At 44.6% G+C, this 4,151-nt stretch overlaps 1 protein-coding gene across 1 annotated transcript; it reads left to right on the top strand.

Annotated features, from left to right (window-relative positions):
- The first annotated feature begins 843 nt into the window (after nt 1-843).
- On the top strand, nt 844-3,622 carry LOC122132259 (G2/mitotic-specific cyclin cig1). Its single transcript, XM_042707094.1, has 3 exons — nt 844-1,327; nt 1,454-1,639; nt 2,664-3,622. Exons 1-3 carry the CDS (start codon nt 1,115-1,117, stop codon nt 3,606-3,608), a joined length of 1,344 nt encoding a protein of 447 aa, XP_042563028.1. The 5' UTR covers nt 844-1,114; the 3' UTR covers nt 3,609-3,622.
- The last annotated feature ends 529 nt before the right edge of the window (nt 3,623-4,151 follow it).

Raw genomic sequence — 4,151 nt, 5'->3', positions numbered from 1 at the left:
CTTTAAAAATCTCTTCACCTTAGCCTACGACTTACTGCAGCATTTTATCTTTTTTTTTCTATCTTATGTTCTGCATTTTGTGTATTCTATTTTTTATCTTAAATCTTTATGCACTCCATCCCTGTTTTTATGTTCATTTTATTTGATGCACTTTATACCAGTTTTTATGTTTATTTTATTTGCTGTTAAGCACTTTGAGCTGCATACTTTTGTATGAAAGGTGCTACACAAATAACGTTTATTATTATTATTATTATCATTATTATTTATTATTGAGAAGAATGATTGGGCTGTCGCCATAAGTGTTCCAAATTGCACAACTTTTCATCATACAGTTCTAAGGGCTGCCATAGACTCCAAAGGCACAAGACGTAGAACATGTAGAATCACTGTGGGTGGCCAAAATCAGCCTAAATAAAGAATCTCCTGTGGTCCATACACCTGCGACTGCTATGTGTTCACACCTTTATGTGTGGGCTGCTTTGAGGTCTCCTCTGTCCCCACGGGATACTGTTACCCGGGCTTTACGCGCCACTCACCCGCCCTTGCCGCCTCCACTATCCACGTCATTATGCCCTCCATTCAAACACTCAAAATGCCATCCCTATTATGTAGCCTATTGATTTTGTTTTTCAGTTATTAATCCTTACTAATTCAGTTATAATACATTTAGCTTATGTGATTTGCATAACAGCTGTAAATGCAATGACTTGTGTTTAATTTAAGATCAAATTTAAAATTGGCGAGCCACCTACACAAATAGAAAGTCAACAATCCCTCTGCCGCCATAGTAACCCAGAGAGGTAAAGAGCGTGTGTTGACTGGCGGTATAGACCCCGGGAAACCATGTCTTAACGTCATTGAAAAGCAGCCAATAGTTGACACCTGTTTTGTTGCCTGTATGTTCCTCGCAAACATTCACCTGCAAACCAAAAGAAACGAGCAGATGCACCGAATTAGTGGCTGTGCGGTGAGCATCTGTTCAGATCTAGATCTTTAGGCGTCGTACATTTCTCTATACCTCACCCACGGACGGATAAAGCTGACGAAGCTGCATTTCGGCGCCTACAGGGAGGGAAGGCGGACCGATAGCTTTAGATAAGTAGGCTTAATAATGTCAATTCTAAGTGACTCTGGATTTGAGGACTTCCATAGCCCGTCTCCGCCTTCAACTCACAGGCTTGTCTCTCGGTCGCATGTAGATGCAGAGCAATGTCCGCTGCTGGCCGACTGGCAGCTATCTCATTATGATGAAAGTTGCTTTACAATTCAGCAACACAACGAAAAGGAATATCTAACTAGGGACTGTTTAACTCATCAGCCGCAGGTGGGTGTGTTCTCAAGTGTTTATTCGAATGTATATTTTATACATACATAATGTATATTGGAGTGTAGGCTATATTAAGTATAAAGTATAAAGCTAATCTAACACTCTTTTTCACGGACATCGTAGGTAAACGCTGAAGCTCGTTGTAAACTTGTGAGTTGGCTCATCGCTGTCCACAGACATTTCGAGCTGTCTTTCGAGTCCTGTTGTCTTGCCGTGAACATCATGGATCGCTTCTTGGGCACCACTGCGGTGGCGTCTGACTGCTTCCAGCTGCTTGGCGTCACCTCGTTGTTAATCGCCAGTAAACAGGTAGGCTAGGCACGGCGAGGGCGCCATTACTAGTGGGTTTAAAGGACTGCACAGGCGAATCTGATTAATTGTATTGGTAGCATTAACAAACATAACATCACTCTGACCCGAAGCACACACGCACACACTAATACAGTTTGGTTGAAAACTGGAGCATAATATAAGCGGGCGGATATTGTGCTCTGGTGTGTTTCTGTAGAAACAAGGGAGCTGCAGGAAATTGAAAGCAATGTAGTTGATACATGTAACCATAACAGCTGGTCATCAAGAACGACTGAAAATCAGCTGCTATTGGATTTAAATTGTGTGATTGTTCAGATTGTGATTTTTCATAAACTTTTTAAATTAAAGAGCACAGGGTTAGGTGGGTCCAAACAATTATCGCCATATTGTTATTTACTTCTATGAAATACTTACTGTTGTATACTTAATGTTGTTGGGCATATCACACAGCCCTGCTAGACATATGACTACACTGCAGTACACAAAGTACATGCCATAGTCACCTTACTTACAAACTATATCAGTGGGTAATGGGCAATGGGTCTTATTAAGCCATATCAGACAAGTGCTGAATGATTATTTCCTTGTAAGCCGGTGTAAATGTATCTTTTAAACACTGTAAAAATTGAATTGGCATACAAGGGTATGACATATCGTTTTTTTTCACAGTAAATTGGTGAAGACACAGGCGTATAAACCAAGCTGTGTCTTTATTTACAAAGACATTACAATAAGTACCGCAAAGTCAACAATAATACGCTTCATCCTTTTTATTTAATAATAATGTATTTATTAGTGATTTGTCATTAGTAGTGAAATACATATTAATGTAATGACCTCACATGTCACCCTCTTGTGTGTGTCAGGTGGAAGTGTGTGTTCCCCACCCATCACTCACATGTAACACTCTTGTGTGTGTGTCAGGTGGAAGTGTGTGTTCCCCACGCATCACTCACATGTAACACACTTGTGTGTGTCAGGTGGAACATCACTCACATGTAACCCTCTTGTCTGTGTTCAGGTGGAGGTGTGTTCCCCGCGCATCAGGCAGCTGCTGTCCCTGTGCTGTGGCGCCTTCTCTCGGGAGCAGCTGTGTAACCTAGAGTGCCTTGTGCTCCTGCGTCTGGGCTTCAGGCTGGCCGCCCCCACGCTGGCCTTCTTCCTGCATCACTACACCCTCTCAGCCAATCACATTCTACGCCAGGACCCTTTCATTTACAGCCGACTACCTACGGAGGTCTCAACCAATCATGGCCTAACACAGGACTCGTTAACCTGTCTGGGCCGACCTCAGGAGCCCTCCATGAACTGCCACAGCTCACAGGACCTGTCCCCCTGTCCTGGCCCATCACACCACAGCTCACAGGACCTGTCCCCCTGTCCTGGCCCATCACACCACAGCTCACAGGACCTCTCCCCCTGTCCTGGCCCATCACAGCAGCAGACGCTGGAGCTCACGTACCGTACAAGCGGTGCGCTGAACCTCCAGTGGGACGAGCGCTGTAGGAGCTTGGCACGGCAGATATGTGAGCTCAGTCTGGCGGACTATGCCTTTAACCGCTACCCACCGTCGGTGACCGCACAGAGTGCCGTGAGGCTGGCGCTGGAGCTGCTGGGGGCGAGCAGCACATCTCCTGCGAAGGGTTCTCTTGTGGAGGGTTCTCTTGTGGAGGGTTCTGCTGCGAAGGGTTCTCTTGTGAAGGGTTCTCCTGTGAAGGGTTCTGCTGTGGAGGGTTCTGCTGTGGAGGGTTCTCCTGTGAAGGGTTCTCTTGTGGAGGGTTCTCCTGCGAAGGGTTCTCTTGTGGAGGGTTCTGCTGTGGATGGTTCTCCTGTGAAGGGTTCTCCTGAGCTGGCACTGCCACAAGTGGGAGACATTGACCAGGATCTACTTCAGAGCTGCACGGAGAACCTGAAGCTCCTTGTGTCACTCAATCAAATGGCATTGCAGGCTCTAATGGATCTTTGAAATAACTATTGGGGGGGGGGGGGGGGGATTTCTGAAGTTTTACCTTTTATCTAAGGAAATCCAAATATACTTGAAGAAATAAATCTGAATGATATGAAGGTCTTTGGCAGCCAGTTCATCTCTTTAGATTGTTAAAATAAGGGGCCTGCCAGTATGATGGTGAAAGTGTTGTTTTTTATTATTGCATGTTACTACAGTGGCACCTCAATTTGAAGACTTCACTGAAAATCTGGGACAGTCTGGGACATCAGCACAGTTCATCTGGTACTCTGTGTGACTACTCTGTGCGGGCCTAGACACTCACACGTGACATCAGGACAGTTCATCTGGTCCTCTGTGTGACTACTCTGTGTGGGCCTAGACAGTCACACGATGGAACATGCCGGTGTGCTCCAAACCTCAGAATAGACATTAAGTTATTGGAAAAAGTGGTTGGGTTTTATCATTGCAGATTTTATTTAATGAACAACTTCAAAGTCACATTTTGTTGTATATCATAGGAAGACAAAAAGAAATATTACATCATCACTGTTTGGTTCAAAT

This window comes from Clupea harengus, unplaced genomic scaffold (assembly GCF_900700415.2).
Source record: "Clupea harengus unplaced genomic scaffold, Ch_v2.0.2, whole genome shotgun sequence".
Taxonomy (NCBI): domain Eukaryota; kingdom Metazoa; phylum Chordata; class Actinopteri; order Clupeiformes; family Clupeidae; genus Clupea; species Clupea harengus.
This window is presented reverse-complemented; position numbering and strand designations above follow the sequence as displayed.